Source organism: Acomys minous, assembly GCF_964271855.1.
Source record: "Acomys minous genome assembly, chromosome: 3".
In the NCBI taxonomy this organism is placed as follows: domain Eukaryota; kingdom Metazoa; phylum Chordata; class Mammalia; order Rodentia; family Muridae; genus Acomys; species Acomys minous.
In genome coordinates, this window is record NC_140485.1 from 116,884,545 (window position 1) to 116,912,236 (window position 27,692).

The 27,692-nt window shown below is 41.5% G+C and overlaps 1 protein-coding gene across 9 annotated transcripts in view; it reads left to right on the forward strand.

Annotated features, from left to right (window-relative positions):
* EYA4 (EYA transcriptional coactivator and phosphatase 4) overlaps positions 1–27,692 on the forward strand; it is a 224,079-nt gene that overhangs the window by 138,150 nt on the left and 58,237 nt on the right. For 7 of the 9 annotated variants that reach the window (XM_084775148.1, XM_084775155.1, XM_084775150.1 and 4 more), the window contains exon 4: positions 21,821–21,945. In XM_084775148.1, the coding sequence (XP_084631274.1) occupies positions 21,821–21,945 (125 nt within the window). Of the gene's footprint in view, positions 1–10,149; positions 10,750–17,638; positions 17,739–21,820; positions 21,946–27,692 lie in introns of those variants that run through there. The other 2 variants (XM_084775151.1, XM_084775152.1) reach the window with 2 other exon arrangements.

The window sequence follows — 27,692 nt, forward strand, 5'->3', positions numbered from 1 at the left end:
ATCCAGAAATCACTTAGAGTATAACTGCTCAGCTCATATGTGGAATTACTGAAAGACAGAGAATGCAAAAGGTTTGCACAATATTTGAGTGGATTGCAGGCAATCCAAGGCTAAGCTTGGCTCCCACTTCAGTTCCTGTGTCACTTCTCTCCATGAGCTATGTGGTGCCTAGAGAGATTCACAGAGGTGAATTGATTGGCATGCCAATAATCAAATCAGAATCAAGGCTCAGAGAGATTAACCCTTTGCCTAAAATCACAAATTAGTAGGTAGCTGGGACATGGAAACAAGTTCCACGATTAAACCTCCATCTTTTCACTGAGAGGCTTTTTGCCCACAGCATGTGTGCGTAGGGCTTTTTGAACTCTGCTCTGATTTTGAAACTTAGTACGTTGACATGTATTGTAGGCAGTGCATGACACTCCCGCTTACAAAACCAAATACCCCTCATAGTCTCTTCTTTGTTTCCAGGTTGATTTGAATGTTACCGGCTTCTCTCCTGTATTGTGTGTTTGCCAGTTTACATGGCGGTGCTTACAGACGTAGCTCATCCTGGTCTTAGCGCTGCTTCCTGTGAGCTCCTCATCCTTAGCAGCCAGCATGGGTTTTGCTTTGTGAGCCTATCAGAATGCTGCAGAGTCAAGCCTCCCCTTCCAAGGCAGGCTGGAATGCACGATGGGTGGGGGTGTATTGTGAGAGCCTGTCCTTCCACTGTGGCTCAGAGCACCAGCTCACATTTTTTATCATTATTATTTTTTTAACCAGGGGAATGCGACAGCTGCGGCTGATCCGTCATCTTTGTTATGCACATGCTCAGACTGTTAGACGTCACACAAATCTCTTGTCCCCACAATGCCCACCACAGTACCACACACACACTAATTGCTCAAAACTATGCATGCTTAATGGAAGTTATTTTGGGCTTCATATACTGCAGCATTTTTCTCTATAACACTGAACACATGTTACAATGGCAAAAATGACCGGGAGAGAAAACATTTTACTCAACATTGTCCTGTGGTAGTTTTTAATCTTGATCTGGACTTTGCTTGGATATTTTCAACATTCTATGAGCTATATACACATAGGAAATATTAGCTGGGTGTGGTACCACACCCCTGTAATCCCAACACTTAGGGAGGCAAAGGTAGGCAGATCTCTGTGAGTTCAAGGCCAGCCTGGTTTACAAAGGACAGCCAAGGCTACACAGAGAAACCCTGCCTCGAAAAAAATTACTGTTCACATATATGTGGATATATTTTAAGTGCACTAACTGAAAATGCAGTATACCTATAAACTATGTAGAATCTGAAGCACAAATGTGAAGTTATTTTTAAATTAGCATTTTCTGTTTTGAACAGATCATCCAAGAAAATAGTGCTACATAAACTGAGCACAGGCATGTAAACAAGGGTACCAAGTAGATATAAAAGATAAATTGTGAAGAGCTGAACAGATGACATATTGGCCGTTGCACAAGCGTGAGGACCTGAGTTCGGGTGCCCAGCACACAATTCATAATGCGTCACTGTGGCAGCACTCCCTTGCAGCCACCGCATCTTCGGGAGAGCAGGGACAGAAAGCGCAGCGGGGGCTTGCTGGACAGCTAGTGTTCTCAAGTTGATGAGCTCCAGGTTCCCTGAGAGAGCCTACCTCATAAAATACAAGTAATAGAGGAAGGTGTCCAAACTCAACGTCAACCTCACCGTCACATGCACACTCCCACACATGCCCCGGCAGTAAACACACAAGAACAAACATATATTCACACACCACACACAGAGCAGGAAAGCGAGAGAGAGGAGTTATGTCTGTGGATGTATCCCAATGGTATAAAGTTATAGGGTTTCTAACTTTTCCATTGACTGGTTAGAATAATATAAGCATATATTTGAAATGTACTTCAAAAATGAGGAAAACGGTTCACTTGGGAGCAATAATTTCTGAAGAAATAGTCATTTTACCTAGTGTGAATAGAGCTGTGCGGCACTGGCTTGACCTTGTCTCTGGGTTGCTCGCTGTTCCTGTTGGCGTCCATCCATACTCAGGATACTGCTCTCCTCTTTAAAGGGGTAGAGGTTTACCCAAGTGTTTGACTGTTTCTTTTATGAGTTTCTTCAATTCTGAGATGCCGGGTGTGGTTCTGAAAGGCCACAACTCCACAGACTCACGGTGACTGAAGGACAAGGGTTAAAGGAAAGTCCTCTGGTGCAATTTCACTTGTGTGTCATCCAGCTTTGTTCTCTGTGACAGTGAGACATGTAGCTCCCAAAATATTCTGTTTTCCAATAGAAACTTACTTCTCATGCTCAAAATCTTGCACCACAATGTACTGTAACTTTACTTAAGACTCTCTCTTGTCACTTGTCCTTATCTTTCATAGGACGTGGTGATTTTTATCTTTCAGAGGCCCCAGGATACATTTGTCTGCTCATCATTTCTCAGCCTCTATGATATAATCTATATCATCTTTCATGTTTGAGTATTTGACTGATCTTCCTAGCCAAACCGTGAGCTCTCTTGTTGGAAGTGGATTATCAGTTATAAAACTTGCCTCTGATAAAGTAGATTTCAGATAAACATACATAACTGAATGAGGTGCTTTGGTCTTGTATGAAAAAAAATTATGAGATGGGAGATAATATGCAGATAAATCATAGATTGCTACCTCTTTGTGTAAAAGAAGAATCAAACCACAACACGTGAAATTGACTAAACCAAAAGGATTTCTGTCATGTTGAAAGGAAAGCAATATAGCCCAACTATGTCAGCAGCCATGGCAGCGTAAGTAGTTTCAATGTCATATAGGACACACACACACACACACACACACACACACACACACACACACACACACACAAGTTCTTCATCTTGTACCTCTGGTACTTAGCCTAGCACAGAGGGAGGGCTCAAAACATGAAGCCTATGGATGAATGAATGAATGAATGAATTGAAAACTTATAAGATATTTTTAGTGCATTCTAGCTTAGGGCCACACTGAGTTAAGTCCAAAGATGGGAATAGTGTCAGGGTAAACTGTGAGGGTTATGTTTTTGAGGTGGTTTATTACATTGAAGAAGCTTCCAGGATACACCTGGGAAAATAACTTCACATTATAAATCAAAAACAGGGCTGCAATTCTTCTGTTTAGAACATCACCAACACACACACACACACACACACACACACACACACACACACACACACACACACACCAAAAAACAACCTCCCACTAGCCAGGCATAGTGACACACATCTGTAATCCCAGCATCTGGAAGATGGAAGTAGGTGGCTTTTTGTGAATGCAAGACCAGCCTGTTCTACATGGAAAGTTTGGGTTATCCAGGGCTACACAGTGAGCCTGTCTCAAAAAGAAAAAAAAAACCAAACAAACAACAAACACCATAGTATATTAGACAAAACTCTTCCTATACTTAAGACATGTTCCCACCTACTCACCTCTGCGGTAAAGACAGTAAGTAGGCACTCACCATGACCATCCTTGCAGGCAGCTGATCAATGGCACATGTAAAAGCATCCCAGGCAAGTCTAGGTGCTGTAGAAGATGGGCTGCTTTCTGGACAATGCTTTCTTATCTGATTATTGATTTTTTTCCTTTATCACAACTATAACAAATAACAGTATTTTCATGCAATGTACACTTTAATAGTATCTTTCTAAATATACATCTGTCTTCACTCCATCTTCCTTGTTAGGCAGTGCAAGGAGTATTTTCTGAATCTTATGTACAGGAGAAAACTGAAGTGCATACTGGTCCAATTAATGTGTTCATTTAGGAAAAGTGTGGCTGAGGAATAGCACCATGTCCTCCAAGCGTGTTCTTTCTGCATGCCCAGGTGGACTGTAAAATATATTTACTTGATTTATCACTTTGTGCATCTGTGTGTGTGTGTGTGTGTGTGTGTGTGTGTGTGTGTGCATGTGTGTGAAAGTGCCTTTGAAGACCAGAAGAGGGTGGCAGATACCTTACATCTGCAATTACATGCAGTTGTGAGCCACCTGACATGGGTGCTAGGAACCAAACTCCAGTCCTCCAAAAGGGCAGAAGGCACTCTTAACTGTTGAGCCATCTCTCTAGCATATTCTTAACTTTTCTTTTTACTATAACAGTTTTAAAAGAAAAGATACTGATGACCTTGGACAACTTAAGTAAACTCCCTGCCTCCACCCTAGTCAATTTTGACAACCTTGTGGTATCCCTGAAGGTGACCATAAGCTAAAAAGCCTTCTCTATGGTTTGGCTACACTGGAATGACACAAAAACCATTAGAGTTTCTGTTAGTCCTGGAAGGATCCCCAGGGACTAAACCAACTCCCTTTCTGTTGGTTTAGTTTTATCTGAGACGAGTCGGCCCTGCCACAGCTTGGGAGATGGAGTTGGTATGCAGAAGTAGCCACAACTTAATGGCCTTTTCTGCCTCACATTTCTTCTTACTACTATTACTACAGGTTTGTTTGTTTGTTTGCATGAAGAAGATGGGCAGAAACTTCATTCTTATGTTTATCTGTCCTTAGATAGTGCATTTTCCCAGGGAAGACAAGGTAAAACATGCTCATCATACTGGAGCAGACCCATAGGACAGAGATGTCAATCACATAGGAGCAGACCAATAGGACAGAGTGAGATTGCTGCCTTTGCTGCCTGCTTGCCTGTGGATGTGCGAAGCAGTAGTGTCATATAGAAGTGTTATTAATGTTCCGTCCACATGCTGCTTATAGTTGCACCTGGAATCATACCCAGTAGAGCTGTCATTCAAGCTAGCTTACCTCTTCTATCCGTATATTACACAGATGTCAGGAAGAGGTGGTGAGGTGGCCAGCATGTTAATCCAAACATTCCAGGGAATCTAAATAAATCAAGTAGTATCACATTTGGGATAAGGTTTAACGCACGGAGCTCATGACAAGCCATGATGTTTTGGATTTGTTCCATTTGCCTAAAATTGGGTTACAATATGTTTTATTTAACGTGGATTCTTAAGAGCGGCCATGCTATTTATCATTTAGTATTTGGGTGACCCTTCTCAGCTTCTAAGTGACATTGAGAGTAAAAGAATTGCAGAGTCCAGACTTCTCTGAAATGTGGGGATCATATTATGGGATAGGATGGAGCCATGTTTATTGATTCTTTTGCTAAGAGCTAACTGTGAACAAGAACAGGTTCGGCCTATAGGGACAGCTAAGAGCTGAGCCATGTCCACGATAGCTTAAGCAGGATAAAGCTACGGACAGCCACATGCTTTCCCAGTGTTCATAACCTCATAGGTGAGGAATTAAATTAGGAAAGGAAACTGAGCCACCTTGTATTGCCTCTGTGACAAATGAGAAGCTCCCGATTGCTCACGACAGCGAAGTTTAAAGCTCTTGTGTGTGTGCGCAGTGCTAACATTTTTTTTATAATTCTTGTATTTAAAATGAAAAATTAAATCATTTTAGTAAAAATTCTTTTTTACTTTGAAAGGGATAATATCTGTGTTTTTAAAATGTACTCTTTTCTTCTTTTTCTATTATCATATCTCAGATAAGTACATTTGTATATCACTTTCAATCTATTCATAACTTTTCTGTGTTCCTTTTAGATCTTAAATGTAAGTAAGAGAGAGTCTGTGAGAACAATGCTGTGACCCATCCACCTTCTCTGTGGGGAAAAAACATTATCCTGAACTCAAAAGTTCAGGATATTGTCCACATGTGTTAGCATATATTTATCAACTTAGAAACAATATATATTATGTTATGTTCTTATTAAATATTCTTCTGATGATCTTCAAATCAACAAGTCTATAAAATGGTATATATAATTTCACTTTGTGTTTTACCTAATATTACATTCTATACTTTTATTTATATTAAGTCATGTAAACCTACCTATTTTTGTAGCCATCATATAACATTCCACTGTGTTTATGAGTGCTTTTCTAGATGAATATTTAATTTTTAAAAATTCTTCACTTTTACAAATAAACAATGCTAATAGGCTGAATTTTCTGTAGTTTAAACAGAAAGGAGAAATCTAAGGGTTTGGCGTGTGGGATCTGTTCAGCATTTATTATGTAACGCAAGTATCAGCGAGCATTTTGAGTATCAAAACATGTGAGCTCAATTTAAAAAAAGCATTTTCTAAACTAAATATTTCAAACATTTCAATAAGGCGATGTTAACTAGAAACTATACACTTATAAAATATCCCTCTAACCAAGACAAGTGAGCATTCCGTTCTCCCTGTCCTTAGTTCCCTCTCTCCAGAAAGCCAGCCCTTGGAATTTCCCATTCCCTATCTGATTTGCTTAGCCCTTGGCCTTCTGTTCTTCCACAGCAATTATGCTGCTAGGATTAAGTTCCTGATGGTGTGGCTCAGGCAGCAAGTTTTCCATCTCTTTATGCCTACCAACAGATTGCTCCCAATCCCAGGGCAACCTGGATCAGCTGAAGACCAGATCTTAGCCTTTTAGGGGAGTTAGGTGGGTGGGGAAGGATTAAGGAGGGCAAACAGAAAGCAAAGATGCAAGAGCCAGTGGTGAAATGACCCAGACATGCACACTTCTACATTTCTTCTAAGCAAACATTAAGGGTACATTAATTCCCTCTGTTAACTCGGGGCCCAAGACAGTGTCTATCAGAACTGAGATTACTCATGTCTTTCCCTAAGGCCCTCCACTGATCACTGCATCTCCAGACCAAATCACTGTTCTTTCACTGAAAATCTTTCTCCTTTTCTTTTGTTGAATTCTTCCTCTCTGACCATCATGCAAGGTGAATTATTTCTGAAATTCCTTTGTCCACGTCTAATGAGCTTCCAGGCTCTGGCCGTACAGCTTCCTCCACAGTTCCCAGTGCTATGTCTCTGCTTTCATGTAGGCTTTGACCCTGCCTCCTTCGATACCCCAGCAAGCTCTTTTCTCACCTCCTGACTCCACTTTGCCTGCGTTCATCCCCTATGTGTGCTCGACACACGTATTTTCTCAGAATGGTATCACTTTGATCATCGCGTTTAACCTCTTTTTGCTGCACCTGAAATTGTTGAAAATAGGTCTAATTGGGCGTATTTAACACAGGCAGTGACGAGACCAAGTTGACACACGTCTATGCCTCTCAACTCACACTGAACTGAACTCGTTGATTTTGTCACTGAATACAAGATGTGCCCAAGTTCTGTGATGCAGAAATACTTAGGCTTAAAGGAACCTCCTTGAATTATGTTCTCACACACATCCTTGCCATTGAGGGTACCTGTCTTTCCATATCCTAAATCTTTCTCTGGACAGGAAAAACCTCAGAGCTGTTTGAGTTCAGCAATCTAGCGCACCTGTGTTGACTCACATAACCCTCCCCCGGCTCCCCGCCCCCCACCCCCCCGCTCGCCGTAACCAACAGCTTCTTCCTTATGCTATAGTGACCACTCACTGCCCTGGCTCAGTGCTTTTCTAAACACCGTCTTCAATGGCCACGGAAAGCACAGATCCCAGGGTTTTGTACCCTCGGATCCAGTGACAACTAGGATGCCATTACTTAATAGGCGCCCAATAAGCTTTCCGTGCCCAATAAGTTCACACAACTCAAAGCACGATGCTCAGTGAATATGAATTCGTTATGGGTGACTTAACGACTGAGTCATAGTCCTCTAGTCAAAATATGGCTAATGCCTTCCACTTATTTTTAATTCTGTCATCACATTAGTCAAAAAAAAAAAAAAAAACCACTTAGCTTCCCGCTTGAATTGTTGCAGCAGCTTCCTACATCTTATGTCAACGTTGTCTGCGTTTTTTTCAGAACAGCACTCACACAGATTATCTAGATTAGTCTGGTACAAAGCCTTACATTCATTCCACTTCTCTCCTATCATATTCCACGGCCTGGCTTTCAAGAGCTGCAGCTACGCAATGCATCACCGTTAATTATATTTACTCTGCTGAGTGCTGGGGCTCCACGACTTGGTTCTCTTACCAAGCGACAGCCCCGTACCTGTTGATGGACCCCTTCCTTCCCCACACCTCCCCGGGATTATTCTCTGCAATTCCGTGAGGTCAGTCTTTAGATTTCGGGCATTCGAGCCCCTTTTCCTCTCTTCTCCATCTGTCTCAATTCTGTTCCTAATTGTGCCTTGCCGAAGCTGTATAAACAGCAGGAAGCCACAACGGCGGTCAGGGTTTGCTCACCAACATTCATATATGTGAATAATGAGATAACCCAAGGCAAAAGTATTCAAAGCCAATAGCAATTACAATGGGAGCAAATTCAATTTTCTCCCCATCCCCGACACTAAAATACCTGCCTCATAAAGCACAGAAAATGTCTTTTTTTTTTTTTTAATCCAAGGGCCTACATAGTTGGGTATTTGTCAAGCAATCTTTATAACTGCAAGGGGAAAATGCTGTAACATAAAATCATTTGAGAAAAATCTCTCAATTTTAACATCTGCTATGTTTTCAAGGTGGTGTCTTAAATAGATTATGAAATCATCAAACTGCTGTATTAGTTGATTTTAAATGCAGCATCTAAATTCTGAGCTTAAATCAAGTGAAGCTTCTCAGTGCTGTAACCCCAGCCGCCCGAAGCTGGCCCAGGTGGATATGATGAACCCAAGACAAGCCTGGCAAGCGGAGTGAGACTTCGTCTCCACAAACCTGAATTAAGTAATTCATTGACTTTGGGCTGAAGAAAATTTTCTGTGCCCAACAATGAGAATAAAAAAACCCACATAGAATGTTTCTTTATTAATATAGGTTAGAATTAACTTGATAGACTCTAATACAAGTCTAGACAGGTGGAACATAAAAATATGAGAATATCCTAGCTCAAAAATACATGCCAGTTCTAGTTTGGTGCAGCAAGGATACATATATTTGCCAAGGTTGAGACTATGTCTTTCCTAAATCACATGCATATATATGTATATGTATGTATGTGTATGTGTGTGTGTGTGTGTGTGTGTGTGTGTGTGTGTGTGTGTGTGTCACAACCAGGTGACTGGAGCAATGGCTTGCAAATAAGCAAAATGTCTTTTTTTCCAAAAGACCCAGATTCACCTCCCAGCAGAATTGTAGCTCTAGTTGTAGGGGATCTGACCATGTGTGGTGTACAAATATACATGCAGACAAAATATCCATTTACATGGAACAAAATTAAAAAGCTATTAACTCCATGTCACTTTTCCACATCACATAGCTTTGAAATGGAAACATAGAAACTACTTGTAAGATATTTGATTTGGGACCACAGAATACTTATTCCTCTTAGGCTGAGGAGAAGAGAGATCTGGTGAGGGAAGTGACATAGTTTATGTATGAACTTGGGGGAAGAAAATCCTGTAATTACATGGGCAGTGAGATGCAGAGAAGACACAGGAACAAACAGAAAGCGGTGTTTGCTTTGCTTTGTCGGTATGTAGTGAGAGCACCCATTACAGGGTGTGCTCTTAAGGAAAAGTAATGGCTAATACGGATAGTTAGCAAGAATTCACATGTGCTATGATTGGGACAGAAGGGATGGATGCTGTAGAGTTCATTTAGGTAACACCTGTTTTGATGTAGATGAACTGAGTACAGACTGAGGGCTGGAAGGCACACACAGGTTTTTTTTTTTAATTTTCATGTTCAATCTAATAATGCATCTACCTATGAGTGTGTGTGTGTGTGAGAGAGAGAGACAGAGATGATAATGAGGTCAGATGTAAAGGCATGAAATTAGAAGAATCTGAAAAATCCATGCAGGCGACCATTATACAACTGGAGGTAGGAAGACATGGATTTGTGTTCAGAAAAGAGGACTGATAAAAGATAGACTTGGAATTGGCTGGAAAACAAATAACAAGAACAATTCAAAATGAGCTTATGAAAACATAAATACATGTATATTTTCCCCCAAACGGTGCTTCCACTAAGTGAGAAGACTGAATGACTTAGTCTGCAAGATAAGGACATAAAAAGGTCAAGATGACGAGAATGTCCCTCAAGAAGTTTGGAAATTGATGGCCAAAGTTGACGTCAAGAAACCAAGGAAGAACAGCCGTATCACTTGAAAAGTTTTCAAATGCAAGTAATGGAGAAACTGACCCACCTAGCTTTGAACAATGAGTGATTGTTACATATTGCTCACATACCCAGAATTCCAGAGCCCAAGTGGCCTCCAATAGCTGACCCAGGAGCACAGTGATCTCATCAAGGAAACACTCTCCTTTGTCTCCATCCGCCCCGCCCTCCACAGTTTCCACCAGCCTTGTGCCTCTTACTCCTCTCACGAGAGAATGATGACTGACTGGAAATAGAAAGCGGGGCCATGTGCTCCTCATTCACATGTAGCCAAGAGACAGTTTGACAGGGGATGTGCTCGCAGGAGAATGAAGACAAACCCACCCGTCCCCAGTGTACCCCTTAGGTTCCATCGGCACAGACTGAGCTACCTGACGACGATTTCTGAAACATCCATTTAGGACTTAGGAGAAGAATTAGATTTCTGTCTTCTAGAGCTGATACTGGATTAATTTTACAGAAGCGCTGGTCTTTGGTAGTACAAGATGAACGCCTCTACAAACTCAAGATTTTCAAGTGAAAGAAAATGGGAATTGGACGAGGCCGTAACAAGTCAGTGAGGCTCACCGCCTAAGGATTAGATAAACCTAGGAGCCTGCAGTCTGAGAAGTCATTGACATCAACATCTGCAGGCGGTAAAGGGAGAAGTCAGAGAAAGAATGAAGAGAGCTGGACAAAACCAAGTGAGATTTCATGTTAGGTCAGTAACTGGGAAGTAACTACCCCGGAATCTTTTGCAGTATTTTTCATTGGGTTGTGATAAAGACTGTACCAATGAGTAGTTGCGTAAAATCTGTCACCTTCTCAAGCTCAAAGTTCCCTAACAACTGAGGAAAGAAAGGGCAGGAAGCTAGTTTTTAATCTCAGAAAATCGGGAGAGGCAAGTGAGAGCAAGAGCGAGAGCCAGAGCGAGGAGGGGGGGGAAGAGAACTCATGTTTAGATGCACATGAATGCAGGTACCTATAGAGGCCAGGTGAAGGGGTCAGATCCTTACAGGCAGTTACAGGCAGCTGTGAACTGCCAGATGTGAATCCGGGGAGTAGAACTCAGGTCCTCTTCAAGAACACCAAGTACACTTAACCACTGAGCCATCTCTCCAGCACCTACAGAAAGATTTCAATATTGGTACTGGAGAAATGGCTCAGCAGTTAAGAACACTTGCTGCTGCTCTTGCAGAGAACCCAGACAAGGTCCCCAGCCCATGCAGGCAAGCCTACAACTTTGTATAACTCTAAATCTAGGAGACACAACTTCCTCGTCTCTCCTCCTTGGGTCCTGCATACAGATGGCACATATACATACATGCAGGCAAAACACTCAGTGCACATAAAATAAAAATAAATTGGGTCCTTTAGAAACCCAATAATATGGAGCAGTACGATAAGATGAAATAGCCGGGTCTAGCTAAATCGTTTTAATGATGTTTCTGGAAATTTTATTTGTTCATCCAGCAAATGTTAATTTAGCACCAGCCCAATTCAAGCTTTTGTAGATACAGCAATGAGCAAGATCTCCCTGACCTCTTGGGATGTACATTCCAGAGGAAGGAAAGGGAAGGAAGAGAAGATGGAATCAACAAATATAAAATATGTCAGGGTGATAGTTGCCATAAGGAAGGATGAAATGGGGGTGTGGAGATGCTTGGCAGCTACAACGTGATATGTGATAGGCTGCTGTTTTAAATACTGGTGGCAGGGAGAAATCTCTGGACAAAAGAGATCTGAGAGTAATAGAGCCCATGTTTTAGGGTGGGGCAAAGTGGAGCTGGTTTAGTCTGGAGATGCATTGGGAAGGTTTGGGGAAGAGCATGTATATATGGAGTAGGGGGTGGAGAGCACTTGGAATTCTAGGAGGAGGGGAATCACTTAGAGGATGAAGTCAAAGAGTCAAGGCATTGGGTGTGATGTCAGGAGTAAGGCACAAGAATTTGGAATGGCTGTAAGAGATGGAAAGACTTGATGGTGAAGAAGAGAGGCCTGGCTTGAATCAGTCGGTGCCATAATTACCATGGGAAAATGGGCTCTTCTAAGGTACGTGTGAGCCTAGAAGATAAAGTTAAAACATTGCAGTTTGTTTCTGTTTTGCCTAAAGCTAGCCACGCATGGAAACAAGACAAGAAACATGAAAGGTATAGGAAAAGTGCTATACAATTTGGAAATCAATGGTCCCCAGTTTATAGCGGTTTAACTGGAGAGGATTTCTTTACTTTTTAATGGTATAAAAAAGCATGCCGACAGCCCAGCCACTGTGTTGTTTCCCATATAATAATCAGTGAGTTACAGAAGATGTTCAATGCTTGATATAAGTTTTGGGTTTCCTGGCCTTGACTACTCTCAGTGTGCTTAAGGTAGGCTAATTCAAGCTAGGATGTCATTCATTAATTATATACATTTGATGCGTTTTTTTACTTATAGTATTTTAGAATGTACAATGAATGTATTAGGACATCAACCCATTCTAAACTGAAGAGGATTCATAATAGTAACAGTATCTCTAAGTCAATTTTAATAAATAGCTAAATTTGCTTTGCATTAGCACCACTCTTTGTGTAGAAATACCCTGTCCACGTTGCCTGGCCACTTCTCATCCTCTAGTTGGCTAATTCCACTTTGTGGTTGATGGAACACAACTGCACTCTCCCTGCTCCTCATTGACAAGTTGTCACAGACTGTTGAGGCTCATGTCCCTAAATTGCAAGGCAAAGCAGTGTTTATGGTAAAGAGTCACACACTAGGTTTCTTGCTGTTAAGGTCTCAGGAGCTATTAGACGGTTTGAGCGTGAAGCACCCTGTGTGCCCCTTAGATGCTCAGACGTAGGCCATATCTGAATGTCCACACTACTCAAATGCTTTCGGGGTTCAGAGATATGTGAAACTGTGACCCAAGGTTTCTCCCATCTTACATTTGGCATGCCTACTTCAGGTTTTACAAGCTGCCGTTTGTATTTTCCGTGGAGAAGTTACAAAGTAGTCTTGTCTTGGAAAAGAATAAAAAATTAAAAATTGGGAGACAGGAGATCAGAAAACTGAAGGTTGCCCTCAGCCACACTGTGAGCTCAAGGTTCTGCTCCTACAGCCTGGGCTACAAGGTGGCAAATAAATCTAACGAATTAGTCATTCGTTTGCTTATTGTTATTATTGGGGTTTTTTTTTGCCAAGATCTTCATCATGAGGGCACATCAAAGCACTTTATTCCACACCCACTGCAAATCATTTCCTAAGGGGTCTTAATAAACGGAAGTGTTGGGTTCTCTGCAGGCAAAGGTGCCTCCTACCTGGGAAGACACAGCTCTGTAACGGAATCCCAGCAGCACATGCATTATCTTCCCTTCTGCCTGCCCCTGCGATCACACAGCAAATTAAAAGGTCTCCCAGGCTCAGGCTGCCTTCCAGCTGCCAGCCCCTGGTAGACACGGGGGAGCCAGAAGGGACCAGGTGGAGCGGTGTTGAGTTGCACCAAACACACAGCGCAAGATTGGCCATAGCTCCCCAATTGAATATTTATACCAGCCCCATTTCTCATCTTGCTCCTTGGCACCGACCACAGTGCTGAGCTCCTGCTGATTTCAAGGGTGCTGCATTGTGTTGGATCTGCTCCGTGAACTATTACGCCAGATGAGAAATGGGCCACAGGGTCCTATTGCTGAGATGGCTTGGTGACTTTTTTTTTCTCCCATGGAGACTATCCTGTTACAGTGTCCTAAGGAAGGGGCAGTGGGGGGTGGGGACAACATTTCCTGACATCATCTGCCACTGCTGTTCTGTGAATCGTACACAAACTCCATCACTGCCCTTAGGAGAATGGAACGTACCTGCAAGTGACAGTAAAGACCACACAACGCTCGGTGTGGGGCATTGCTGCGTTTCCATCGCTTACTAAGAGGCTTTATTTTTGCTTGTTAAGGTCAGACACTTATCACAGGGCCCTCTCATCACATTTCACATTCTGATTCCTCGTGGCAGGTGCTAACTTCCTAGCGCTCAAAGTGAATGGGTTGAGTAACCTCATAAAGATACAAAATGCCTTGGAAGGGAGGAGAGAATGCCTGCCTAAGGGAGAAGGCTCAGGGTTACTAAGTAAGCCTTGGAAACCCAAGAAGCTGCTTGGAAAACCATCTACACACACACACACACACACACACCCATACACTCACACACACACACACACCCATTAACTTTTTCAAGGCAGTGAGCGTGTACTTAAACTCACGTCCCACTTTTCCAAGTCAGGATTGACGAGGTGCCTTCCTGGTGTGCCTTTTATCCTCAGTTTTACTTAAGAAAAACTCTTCGCTGTTTCTTTTTTACATAAAATATTAGGGTTCTAAGGATTGTGTGTGCAAGTACCGTATTTGCATCAATCCACCCCTCAATTTTCCTCTCCAACTCTTCATGTGACCCACACCCTCTCTGAAGTTCAAGACCTCTTCTTAATTATTGATTCCCCCCCTCTCTCTCTCCCCCCATGTGTGTGTATGTGTGTGTTTATGATATACGTGTACCCTACCAAATCCATTCAGTACGTACATGTGTTTAGAACTGAGCACTTGGGCTTGGACAACCTAACAAGAAGCTCGTTCCTGGAGAAAACAGATTCTCTCTCAGCAGCCATTAGTTCCCTGTAGCTCGAGGAGTGGAGCCTCGTGAAATTTTTCCCATCTACATTGTCATTGCTGTTTCTTCATATGACACAATAAGTTGCCCACCACTGTATTTCTTGTGAATTGCTGACTCCAAAGTAAAATTCTTGAGTGGCTAAGAATAAATCAAAAGAGGGTGATAATCCTGAGGCATCAGCGTAAGCCCCTTAAAGAGAAAGCATACCAAAACAGCTCCCTAGTCTGATGGTAATGCCAGAAAGAGAGAGTGAAGGCAAGCATTCTAACACAGAATTTAACAGTGTGTGCATATGCGGGGTGTGTGTGTGTGTGTGTGTGTGTGTGTGTGTGTGTGTGTGTGTGTGTGTGTAAGGCTTCGTTAGGAGAAAAAGTTACCACACGAACTGAGTGCCAGAATTTGTGTTACACCACTGCCTTCTCTCAGAAGGAGTGGAGTCTTGTGGTGAACTTCTGCTGCCTTCAAGGCCTGTCCTAAAGGGGGATTGCTCATCCCCTTCATACGGAGAAGACATTAATGACACAGGGAATAAAGCAAGATCATGGTAGTGTAGCCCTGAAGAAGAGAACACTGAGTGCAGAATTGGGACTTAACCAGGGCACAATCAAACAGTAGGTTCAGTCCCACCCCATGGCATTCCGAGGAAGGCACTAAAACTATTGATTTAAGTGCCAAGTGTCAAATGAATGGGTGGTGGTGGATTAAACAGGGCTGTACAGCATCTGCCTGGATAAAGGTGTGGAGACTTCTGTGGCCAGAGTTAAGACTGTTAGGTAAAAGAACTACTCAGGCAGATCCCAGGTGACAGTCCAGAGGGAGAGCCACCTCTGGAGGATTGTAACTGTACACCTACATAAACTATATATCCACAGATTACTAAGAGAGCTGATAGCCAGTGAAGCCTGTAATGGCCCCAGAATGCTGAAAGATGGGGAGGTGCCCCACTGGACAAGGGAAAGTCACCTGACATGACTTCTTGATATTAAAAGGTCTGTTTTAGGAAGGAAGATTTAGTTTGACTTGTGTCAAAGCAGCTGTTTTCTTCTAAGTTCCAAGGGAAATGTGGATACAAAATTCTCTAAGACTGAATGTTGTCTGAAAGTGAGATAGGCTTCTTAATAAGTGAGTGGCTTTCTTTCGTATGTTTTCAGACAGAGCAGGTGTGTGCTGCCAACAGTGAGGGAGTGACTTTATTGAATGCAAACACGTGTTAAATCCGTACTCCACTAAATTAAATGTGCCCTGCAAGGACTTATTTATCAGCAGTGGATATTTAATATTCACATTAAATTATATTTGATCTACTTATCAGCTTCAGTTTTGAGCCTAGGATCCCAGGATTGGTAAATTACAGAGGTGAGGTTTAACACTCAGGCGAGGGTTGACAATACCTGATCTTAACCCTACACTTAGCCTAAAGCAAAGTTTGGTATTTTCTGTTGAAGACCATGGTTTATCCGGCAGAAACAGAACTTCATTTTAATAGGTAACTATCTTCATTTTTCACACTACACGATGCTCTGTTATTGTTGGTTCAGCACTCAAGGACTGGAAATGTTTTTTCTATATAACATTTGAAACTCCTGGCAGAGCATCTCTGAACAGGAAGAGTTGATATATTTCTCGGTGTAATTGATGGCATTGAATGTTTTGGCTGTGGTCCTATGGCTTTACCCCGCTACTTGCTAGGGGAAAATAATTTCCTGCTTCATTAACCATGGTTTGTAACTGATCGTATAGAAATTTGACTCCTACTCCATTCAAATAATGCTTGAAGGATCTGGAGGGTTTTGTTCTTTTCTTTGTTTCCCAAAGAAGGGACTCTTTTCAAAACCAAAATTTAGACATGCTCCCATTAGTTTGAAGTATTTGCTCACAGTTTGTAGAGGTGGGGTTGGAGGACTCGTGTTTTATCTGAATAATCTGTTGGATTCAAATGAGAAAGAGAAAGGGGGGGGGGAGAGAAAAGAGAGAGAATGTTCCAGGCTTCAAGTGGAGAGTTTTGAGGCCTGCAAAAATGGGACTGTAAAAGTACCCAGAGAAGAGTATGTTCCCGCCTTTATTTGCTTTTATTTGCTTTGTCTCCAAGGACTGAGATCACTTTGACCAAAGAGTCCCACATTGTGAATGCCCACGTTGGCCTTTTGTAAGGCAGACATGGGGGCAGTTGTAAAGGCGCTGGAGAGCAATCCAGCTCTTCACTGTCTATACTCTCTGGTCCTTCTCACTAACGCTCGGAAGTTCTTGCTCATGTGGTTGCTAGTTAGCACAGCTCGCTCACTCCGTTCTAACCATGTTTGGAGAAATGAGCTGGTGAAGGCTGCCTCCTGGGACTGCTGGTCCACCAGAGCACAGGGTCTCAGCATCTGACTCAGGGGAATAGCTGGGCCAAGAACACCTAGACCCTATTCAGAAGTGTGTTAGTGTTGGTGATCTGGTGCTGTTGCTGATATTTTCATGGGCCTGTGCTTTTCTGAGAGAGTGAAAGCTGGTCCTCAATCTGTTGTGCTCTGCTGTTTTCCTAGACATCAACTGACTAAGTTGCTTTATTAGTTTGTTTTCATATGCAAATTATTTTGTATGTATGTAGAAGCATTATCTTCCCACTGCCCCCCCTCCCTCCTCCTCTCCCCACCCCATTTCTTTCTCTGAAACGCACGTGCATACACATTTTGTGGAAATTTCAAGGTGTGTGTGTGTGTGTGTGTGGGTGGGTGGGTGGGTGGGTGGGTGTGTGAATGTATACATACACATACACATATATCCATCTGAAAATTCAACACACATTTGCATCATAGGACTAAACCCCTCTGTTTATTAGTAGCCTAAGAGTTCCTTGTGTCCTGAGAACTTAGGACACCCAAGCAGAGTTCACTAAACTACACTGAACTTGATTCCAAGTAGCTTGAGTCTCTGGCTCAGGGTTCTTTTCTATTGCTCTGTTATCATTCAGGCATTATCACAGCTAGATATTCTGTGTCCTCATGACAGTTGGGGGGTGGGACAGGACACACAACAGAAACAGTCCCTGCCATAGTCGAATGAGAAGACTCCATCACCTCTCCTTTTCAGGTAGGGGGACTAGGAGGTCACACTGTATAATAAGCAACATTGTGGGCAAAAGCAAATACCAAGCTCACACCGTTGTATGCATCCACCGGGTGGCCAAATTGCGGTCTTTCTAGGTAGACACTGAGATCTAGAACCTTGCCTCTGCAGTGCCCATTTCATACAAAGAGAGATGCTGGTGTGGTGGGGTTGTAGAGAGTCTAGGACACTTGCATTCCTTGGGTCCCTAACAGCTGATGGAGGGCCTCTATAAATAAACAGGGTCATGACTCATTACCAGGATCTGAAAAGAGTGAATCACAGCATCTGAGCTGGAGTACATTCTACAGTACACAAACTTAAGGCTTGCCCTACCTTAGGTTTGAAGAGGACACCAGACGATTCAAACCAAATTCAATTTGCTCTACAAACAAACAAACAAACAAACAAACAAACAAACAAAACACTCTAGAAAAGAACCAAGAAATGACTTCCTGCATCGTGGAATTCTCTCATTTCTCCTTTTTAATGAGCACGTCAGACTAAGATTGAGTTCACTTAAATTGTCCAGACAGATACTAATGTTTAAAAGCCTGATGACATAAGCCTTATGAAAATGGAGTTGAAATAGACATCCACCTTTAAATGTAATGAGCAGTGTTAGATGGGGCAAAATAGATGTTTGTGTTGACATTAGTAATTTTTGGAAAAAGAATATTCTATTACTATTGAACTTTCCAAGCACCTGAAGTTTGATGATGAAATGCTTTAGAAAGCAAACACAAGAGATGTCAGGAATATGCTTCTGGACTCGTGTTGGGAATGACGAATTTCTGTTCGCTAAAGACTCCTTTACTTGTAGGAGGCTTCAGCCCACTAGAACAAATATGACTGAGGAGCTGCAGTGTAGAAATCTAGATAGCTGTGTCTTCATTTCCTGTGGATTGGACTGCAGCACACCAGGACTGTGTTCATGTCATGGGCTGTTTTGTTGTTATTCTTGGTTTTACAGAAGCAACATGTTTTGTTTCTCCTCCGCTCCTTTCTGTTCTGTATGCTACGTTCTTTCATTCCTGACTGATTATCCTGGCTTACACATCTTGCACATGATCCAAACTGGCTAGGAGCCCCACACTACTTTAGTCTTCAGTGATACCTCTGACCAGAAGTCTCCCTTGAGGTCCTTTATTTGAACCAATCAAAATCCAGCTAACAATTTCAGAAAAAATTTTCCCCTAACTTTTTAAGCTTGCATTACCGACTGCCCCATCAGTTGGCTGCTGATATTCTAAACCTTAAATTCTAAGGCAAAGGCTCTCATAGAAAAGACTTTGCTTGCGGGTGAACCAGTTAAGACATCTAGTAGAAATCTGTGATTGTCAGGTTATCACCGAGATGGTCCCCCACTTCAGCCTCAGGCTCAGTGATTGGCTGAAGGAATTGCAGAATGCAGACATACTGACTGATTGATGACTGTGGCTTATTACTGTAAGAGGACCCAAATGAAAACCAGCAGATGATGCAAAACCCCGTGAACACAGCATCTGTCTGCCGGATAGAGCGGTGACCTTCCGTTCCTCCTCATATGCCTATTTCATGCTCCCTTTACTGTTCCTCATGTCATTGACCATGTAAATACATTGTCTGGACATTGTGCAACACTATTTAAATTTCTGTCTTTAATTACAGAAGATAGAGGAATTAATTTCTACTTGTTTTCTGTCAGTAGAGGTATATAGCAAGTGACAACATATACAAACAATACTGCCCTTCATGGAGGCTGCATCAAGTGTTGTCTGCTAATGCACTTTCTTTCCACTAGGGGTCAGGTTGCTCTGATTCCTCACAATAGTTAGAGCTTTCATAAGCAAACTCAATTAATTCAAAACCATAGCATTTGTTTTCTTTTGTTAAATTTCCCCAAGCACTAGCCCTTACTGCTACAGAGCAGTTATGGCAAGAGATCTGATCCTTCAGAATCTCGTTGGGCTAAGCTGAAACACAGTCGTACCATGAACAACTCAACTTCCAACCCCCAACCCCAACCCCCACCACGCCCACCCCCCACCACACCCACCCCCCACCACGCCCAGCCCCACCACGCCCAGCCCCACCACGCCCAGCCCCACCATGCCCAGCCCCACCATGCCCAGCCCCACCATACCCAGCCCACCATGCCCAGTCCCACCATGCCCAGCCCCACCATGCCCACCCCCACCATGCCCAGCCCCACCATGCCCAGCCCCACCATGCCCAGCCCCACCATGCCCACCCCCACCATGCCCACCCCCACCATGCCCAGCCCCACCATGCCCAGCCCACCATGCCCAGCCCACCATGCCCAGCCCCACCATGCCCAGCCCACCATGCCCAGCCCCACCATACCCACCCCCACCATGCCCAGCCCCACCATGCCCAGCCCACCATGCCCAGCCCCACCATGCCCAGCCCACCATGCCCAGCCCCACCACGCGCAGCCCCACCATGCCCATCCCCACCATGCTCAGCCCCACCATGCCCAGCCCCACCATGCCCAGCCTCACCATGCCCAGCCCCACCATGCCCAGCCCCACCATGCTCAGCCCCACCATGCCCAGCCCCACCATGCCCAGCCCCACTATGCCCAGCCCCACCATGCCCAGCCCACTATGCCCACCCCCCACCATGCCCACCCCCACCATGCCCAGCCCCACCATGCCCCCAGCTTTTGCATGAGGTCTGGGATTTGAACAGTTTCTCATGATTGCAGAGCAGGCATTTCCCTGTCTAAACTCTTTTAAAGCCTCATCTCTGGAACTTTCTTCAATTGATAATTAGTCTGGGGATTTTCTACATTCTTACTAAGTCCGATTTGACCTCTTTCAGAAAGTTCACCAGTTTTTTCAATCCTTTTGAGGTCATTGACATGATTTATAATGTCTTTCCATCCTTTGAATACCACCAGCGTCTCTAGTGATCTTTTGGAATTAAAGATTATTTGGATTGACCTAGAGTTTTCTATTTCAATGATTTCTTCCCCATATTGTTTCATCCTATTGATATCTGTTTTTTCTTCTGTTTCTAGTTTCTTGGATGGAAACGTAGACATAGGTTATTGAGAGCCTCCCCTTATGTCCACACCACTGAGTTTGCATGCCACATTTCAAATTGATGTATTTTCACTATTATTCCATCCTATATGCCTCTTTTATATTTATTTTTGAAATTTTGTTTGACTGATGTAAGATTAGAAGTATAACATTTAATTTGCAAGTGTTAGGGTTTTACATATATCATACTATCATTTTTAATGACTTCATTATGATTGGATATCATATTCTATAAGATTTACATTTAAAGTCCTATTAGTATTTACCTACCAGCATAATCCGCTTAGCAGTGTTCCATATGTAACTAAAAACAACTTACTTCTATAGTTATTATTAAGTCTTATAAAGTGAGCCATATTACTGATATTACTATACTTAAGATTTTTATTTATTTTGGAGTCTTTAAAGGAAAACATTGACTTTTGTTAAATCATGTTCTAGGTGTTCCAACTGTACTTGTTGCCTCCCTCTTCCTTTAATTTTGTCGAAAAAATAGTTCATCCGTTCAAGGTCCCAAATTTATTGGGCACTCCAATTCTTTCATATTCTCAGAAGGAAACATATGTCAAAGTCTCCTTTTTTCTGGGTGGGTGTTAGAAATGTCATGACTGTAGATGTCAGCATCGGGTTTGTTTTTAAGGCACTTGGATCAAGGGGGTCACTAGAATTTTCTCTGCTTCTGAGTTCTGTTTATTTCTGCTGCTGGTTACTTCCTCATTGGTGACAGGGGCTGTCAAGTTCTGGGAGTTAAACAATTACCCCATCCCTCTGTGTGGATAGCAAAAATGATGATTTCCATGTCAACACAGACAGCCATGACCAGAGACCTTTCCTTTGCCTCATTGCATGCAATGCACATGTAGGACTGCGCAGCAGAACAAGTCATGTGTTCTCCTTGTGGAATCTAGTCTTATTTTTAGTGCACAGTCACCGACACACATGAACATGCAAAGATTTAGAGAAAAAAATAACTTAGCTGAAATTTCAGTTTGATCTCTGTTGTTCGTATTCTAACAGGTCTATGGAAATGCAAGACCTAGCCAGCCCCCATGCCTTGGTCGGAGGCAGTGATACACCTGGAAGCTCCAAGCTGGATAAATCCAGCCTCAGCAATACTTCAGTCACAACAAATGGGACAGGAGGTAAGTGCCATCACAAGGATGCCCAGAGGCACATCGAAGACACATCAGGGGTTGTCAATAAATGGCTATCTTACTATCGATGCCATGATCACAAGTATATGCAAGGAAATCCAGCTAATGTATTTATTATTAGTGTTCTACTCATTTCAGAAGTTGAATGCTATGAGCATTCAGAGAGAACATATATTCCTCAGAAACACTTCAAAAGACTTTCAAAAGGTTACCATTTTCTGTTTGTCATTATAAATATTCCACATAATTTAAAAGTTGTGGATAAAAGACATCACATATATATGTGCACAAGTTTGCATATTCAGTATTTTTGTTTTAGCTTAAATTTTAAATAAAGGTTTTACCCCAACGTTTTTCATTAAAATTGTATTTGATGCAATTAATTTAAAATACAGTAAAGTGTTTATATCTGCTGCATTTTGTCTTCAAAAATAATACTGTGGTACCCAGCACTGATATGAAAGAGATTTGCATTTTCCAGAATTTTTTCTCATTTTAAAGTAATAACTGTGCTAAAACTTACAATAACATGTAAGTCATTATTTCAAACATCCCCCGTTATTTTTCTATGAAATGCATTCATCTTGTCAAAACATATGCTCTGAATGTGTAAAATATGCATATTTAGAGATACTACAGCATACACACATACGAGCAATATGCAATTAATTATTAATAATTTTAAATTATCCACCATCATGCTGAATTTTGTAGAGGCAGCCCAGGTACCAAAGTTCAAACTCATCCAAAACCTGTTTTACTCAGGAAACTGCTCATACTGCCAGATATCAGCACTTGCCGCATCATATTTTCTTTTAAACTTTAAATAATCCTCCGTGAGACTGATAAACCCTTCCCAATTAATCTGAGGCCCCTGGTTTTCTTTGTCAAGTTGTGTGCGTTGCAACCTATCCTGCATTTAATAATCTGTTACACCAAACCCTTTGTAGATTAACACTTCCCCTTGTTTATTCGTCTCTAAACACGCATCTATAATTTCAGCTAATTAATGGATATTGGACATTAAGGGATATTTCGTCATAAGCACTGGGGCGAGAACATTTACCTTTGAAGTCAAAGCTGAGTACAGATAATAAGATTGAAAAGTTCACGCACTCTGAGGGAAGACTTGGAGTGCACATCTCACATTTGTTTGGGAGCACCAAAGCAGACCCGATACACTGAAACACGGGCGGCACACGGGACACTTAGTCTTGCTCAAAGGAAACTGGTGCCGGCCTTCAGGACTGCTCAGGTATACTCAGCACGCCTGCAGACAATGAACTTTTATACTGTTCCTGTTCTCAGGGGACAACATGGCTGTCTTAAATACAGCAGACTGGCTGCTGAGTTGCAACACTCCCTCTTCCGCAACAAGTATGAGAGCCGATGGTACACTGCATGCGTTTGGGTGTGTGCATTTGACCTCTGCTTTGCTGTCTTGCTGCCGCCTCTATGTTTGGCCCCTCTTTCCTGTGTCCTAAATGTATAAGCAAAAAGAAAAGAAAAGTAAACAAGCCTTGTAGCTGTTCATGTTCGGCAGTTGGCTGCAGGTTTCTTATCATTTATTACTCTAATCTTATATGCTTAGATCAGTGGTGGGAGTATTCTTAGATTTTTGCCTAACTCTTCACCAATGGGGATTATATTGCCTTACAGCTAATTATTAGTTTCTCATGTGGTTCTTTCCACCCAACAAAGTCAGGTCAATCAGAGCATTCTAAGCCAATGAGAACTCATAGAGACCTAATTATCCAATGACCTACTTAATTCCCACGGTTTAAACTCTTAATGCTGAAACAAGGTTTTTTTGTTTTGTTTTGTTTTGCTTTGTTTTTTGCATTTGCAGTTTTATAGTCTTTGACAAATATTCCTAAGAACCTAAAATTGAATTAGCATCCAATATTCTACAATTTAAAAAAAAAGTACCAGTAATGAGAGCTGTGCTTATAAAATTTTTAGCCTAGCATAGTGAAATATGCCTGTAATTCCAGCTGTGTGGAAGGCTGAAACAGAAAATTAACAGCTTCAAGTCCAATAATAACCCAATCTCAAGTAACTGAATAAATAAACAAATAATAAAATTACAAATTAAGTCTCCTCAAATGTTCTGATCTACTGATATCACCTGTGTTCATGTATGCAAACATGTAAGCGTTCTCCTAGAATAAGCAGTAAAGTGCAATCAAAAGTTAAAGCAAAACCTTCACAATCCTGCAGAGACTCCCGCTTTAGGATTTAAATGGCATAGAGACAGTTTGGCTGGACACTGCTCCACTTCAGATTAAATTAAAATGTATGACAAATAAAAAGCATATTCTATTATGTTCATTATTTATATTTTCATAGTTTGAATTGCAAATACTTTCCATTTTCATGCTTGAAATACACTTTTCATGCTTAAAAATTATTGCCAGAATGTAGTTATTCTTGATTCTTTTTTGGTAAAGAGCCAGATAGTAAGTGCTCTTCCATGATGGTAGGTCAGTCCTTCGGTATGTGCCAACAGTATCTCATCTCCGCTGGTTAGAAGCAAAAGTAGCTCTAGGATATATGTAAATGAAGTAGCTCTAGGATATATGTAAATGAAGTAGCTCTAGGATATATGTAAATGAAGTAGCTCTAGGCTGTACGTAAATGAAGGCGCATGGACCGGTTCCAAGAAAACTGTATTTATAGGCCCTGAAATTTAAATTTCACATGTATTTCTTGTGTTACAAATATTTTGTGCCACAAAATATTCTGATTTTGCTGGTTTTTTAAAAAGCAATTACAATGTAAAATTCATTTATGGATCAATGATATTTGTTCTAAGATGGCTACAATATAATCATGTGGGATGCAATGTTACAACGGTGAACTCAGGGCAATGTATGCTTCATCCCATCCATGTCATCCCACCCAGAAGCATCGTCCTAAGAACAAAGCATCACTTTTCCCTGGTTCCTAGTGCTCAGGTGGTAGCTGTAAGAGCAAGAATATACAAGGCAGAAGCTCAGTGGATCTGGACCATAGCACTCAGCTACACTGACTGGCTGTGTCACCTTGAACAAGTTCCTCATTCTTCCTATGTTTTTGCGCCTTCATGATAAAGGGAGGTTGTAGCCTTCCTGGCAGGTGTCTTTGTTATAAGATAAATTGGTTTGCCAATAAATACCACTACAGTTTTATTTGAGTAGATAGTTCCATAATAATTAGGCAATATTTTTTTAAGGAAACTGAAAACGATCATTGCATGAAAATGAAATTTGTCATTCTATAAATCCTCTGGATTTACAAATATGTAAACTGGACCAAAGAAACCAACTGTACTATCAATGTATTAGAAATACTTTGATACCATTGTTAAGTGGCAATCGTAACAACTAAAGGTAGAAATGGTTTGGCATACTGATAGGAACATTTTAATGAATTTTTAATGACTTCTCAGCAGTTCTTTATGACACAAACTAAATGTTTTCTGTTTGATGTCTCTTATTGGGGATGAAGTAGTTTTTTAAAGATTTATTTTCATCATTATTTTTAGTTCTGTGTATGCACACGCATGTGTGTGTGTGTGTGTGTGTGTGTGTGTGTGTGTGTGCGCGCGCGCATCTGTGTGCGTGCACACGTCCCAGAAGCAGGATTTACAGGTAGCTGGGAGCCCCTGGATGTGGATGCTGGGAACTGAACTCAGGTCCTCTGCACTTCCCATTGGCAGGCCATCTCTCTGTCCCTACATGCTTTATTTTATTGCTGGTTTTAGTATTAGAATTAGATCCTTTGATAAATTTATTGTAACAAAACAAAAAGAAAGACTAGTAGCTTTTTCCCAGTTTTTCCTCAGCATTGAAACAAGTTTCAACGACAAGCTGTTTGTGTAAGTTGAGACATTGCCTTAAGACTCTGACATCTTGTGTCACTTCAGCATGTCCTCATAGTTCTTAACCTGAATTAAGACATTATATCACCTTAATTCCAATATATCAAACTATCTGAAGATTTAGGCTGAGACTTACACTTTCACCTCAAGTTTCTATCATTTGTAAAAAGTCAAATGTAAAATGTAGGAGCCAGGTGTGGTACTATATGCCTATAGTCCTAACAATGAGGACACTAATAGAGGAAGGGAGGGAGAAAGGGAGGGAGGGAGGGAGGGAGGGCAAGAGAGGGAGGGAGGGAGGGAGGGAGGGCAAGGGAGAGAGGGAGGCAGGGCAGGGAACTTAGCAAATGAACCAACCAGTGGTGAGACTTTCTGGGTTATATGGACATGTGATTATTTCAGCTCTGCTGTTAATACGTAGATGCAGCCAAGAGCAGTCCCTAAATAATTGAGCTTGGCTGTGCTCAAATAAACTTGACTTTAAGACATGGGGGTACAGATTTCACATCATAAACCATTCTTCCATAGCATTATAATCATTCCCATCCCATAAAAAAAAAAAAAAGAAAAAAGAAAAATACAGGCCATGGGGAAGATTTGGCATAACGACTAATACAAGTCTACTGATACACTCTAGATTTTAAAATCTTTTATCTGTAGGCATCCGAGAACTTTCTCCCAGAGATAGGTAACTTCTGATTCGAATTTTAGAAATAGTGTCAGGAGCCTAGACTCAGTCATATACATGCCGTGTACAAAAATACCTAAATCTGTCAGGCACACTTAGGACAATGGGTAAAGAAAGTAAATTTTATTTTCTTATTTAATTGAATCATGTCAAGATCCAATTATATTCCATCGTCTGTACTAGAAAATAAGAACCCATTGCTATAACCAATGCGCCACTGGCCATTCACGCACCAAAACACTGCACAATGAAGCAGGCATGAAAATGACAAAGTCATGATGTGTCGGAGCTGCGTGAGCAGCTAGGGTGCGGAGCTGACTTAATACCTCGTGGAGCTTAAGAGGTCCTGAAGTAAAGATCTGGGCATCAAAGACAAGACATTGTCATAAGCTGTATTTTTTTAAATTTGAAATAGTTATCAAGGAACCTTCCAGAACTCTTTTAACATTTAGACAACTAACTCACATGTAGTAAATTTGTTTCTGGATGTCATTTATTTGGGAAAAGAGCCCCCTACTACTAAACTCTACACTTCTTGTATTCTACAACTATATTCTTTTTATATTTTGTAATAGCACCATGTAATAGCTTAATGTTAAAAAAAATGTATATGAACTTTATATCACAGAAACAAAAGCAAGACAGACCAAAAAAATTTAATATAAACCAACTATATTTGGAAGCTCAGTAGATAAGACACCCTTTATTAAGGATTATTTATAATTTTGGTGTAATGTATATTTTCTGTTACTTAACATATTCTAATGTCTCTTTCTAATGTTTTATGCCAATTTTAATGATGTGAAAAGTATTGATTTACCTTTCTGAATTTTCTGCCATTAAAACTAATTAGATTAGTTATTATTACAATGGATAACAACCAAATAGCTTAGCACCCCCTTTAGTACCTCAAACAGTTTGCCAATAACCATATAATGTAAAAATAACTTATCTGTTGGGAAAAGATAACTGACTTTATTCCCTTTTCTGTCACCTAAAATTTAACCAGGGACAGCTTTGCTTAACTCACAAAATTAGATAGACTCCACAGGGCTGTGGCCATAAATATACCGCTTTCTATTTTATACTACCCTTATCTAAAAAGAAAAAGTCATTTGATATTAATGTTCACATTTTCCCTCCAAACGTTGATATCAATTTTGTTGACTTGTTACTTTAAAATTA